This window comes from Morus notabilis, unplaced genomic scaffold (genome assembly GCF_000414095.1).
Source record: "Morus notabilis unplaced genomic scaffold, ASM41409v2 Scaffold11590, whole genome shotgun sequence".
Taxonomy (NCBI): Eukaryota; Viridiplantae; Streptophyta; class Magnoliopsida; order Rosales; family Moraceae; genus Morus; species Morus notabilis.
Window position 1 is genome coordinate 1 of NW_010364878.1, and position 1,192 is coordinate 1,192.

General features: G+C 35.2%; 1 protein-coding gene across 1 annotated transcript; it reads right to left on the minus strand.

Annotated features, from left to right (window-relative positions):
* Window positions 1-554: 554 nt before the first annotated feature.
* LOC112093306 (polyadenylate-binding protein RBP47-like) lies at window positions 555-1,035 on the minus strand (the record flags this gene model as incomplete). Its single annotated transcript, XM_024171478.1, has 1 exon — window positions 555-1,035. A coding segment is annotated over one exon (481 nt), but the record flags the coding sequence as incomplete, so codon positions are not given.
* Between the last annotated feature and the right edge of the window lie 157 nt (window positions 1,036-1,192).

The following is a 1,192-nucleotide window of genomic DNA, read 5'->3' on the forward strand; positions in this document are numbered from 1 at the left end:
ATGATCACATTGATTCGGAAATTTTGATCATTGGTAGTGTAATGCACTTTCAGGTATCACAAAGAAAATTTGCTTAGTACAAATGATGTTTGAAAACACGCAGTCAAACAAACTATCAACAAATGGAAGTGTATCCCATGCGCTGATAAAATAAGATAGGTTAACTGTAAAAATAAAGACAACTAAAGTTAACAAGTACGAGATAAATAAATAAATATATATATATATATATAATGAGAATGCGCCATATATGTTGAAGAAAGCTAAACAAATAGGATAAAAAACGCTTCACACAGTTTCTTGTCTTCATATTCTTCTTCTTTACATATTCTCAAGAAGGAAGTAGGGGAAGGAAATGTAAGTTAAACGAACAACTAGTTCGGGACATAAGAACCACTTGCAAACAATTTTCGCCACTAGTCATGAAGACTATAATCAATATTTGAAAGCATTAATTGAAACAACATGATAAATGCAAGCATTTCCTCACAAGTGAATAAACATTTTTATATGAGGTTTTGAAAACCAAAAAAATAGGAGGATAGTTAACATACCTTGTGAACTATACTGTTGTTGATACCCAGGAGACTTTTTGGGGGTTGCAACACCTATGCGCATGGGTCTGCTTGAACAGTAGACTCCATTCATTTCAGTTATGGCACTTGACCTCTCATTTTCATCGTTAAACCTAACAAAACCATAACCTTTTGAACGACCAGTATTTGAATCAATAACGACTTTAGCACCTTTAACAGAAGAAAATCTGCTAGAAAACGTTTCTTGCAAAATTGCATCAGTCACATCTGCAGCCAAATCTCCTACAAATATAGATAGATCGGAACCAGACTCTGATCGCTTTTCACCAGCACTGAAAGTTGCCCAATTTAAACGGAAGGGCTGCTCTGTGTTTGGCATCAGTGTGCCGTTAAAAGTCTGCAAAACTTTCTCAGCTGCTGCACGTGAATAAAACTCGATAAATCCATATCCTTCTGACTGACCAGTTTGTTTGTTGCGTATAACCTTCACTGAGAAAACCTGCAGAGATATTGATACAACAGTCTAGAATCAGAAATAGAACAAAGTGCAGGAAAGCAGGTGATGCTAAGAAGAGCTTAGAGAGAACAAAAGCATAAGGTGAACGTTGTTAGTTAGAGCCTGTTTAGTTGCATTTTCATTGCTTTTAAAAAAAAAA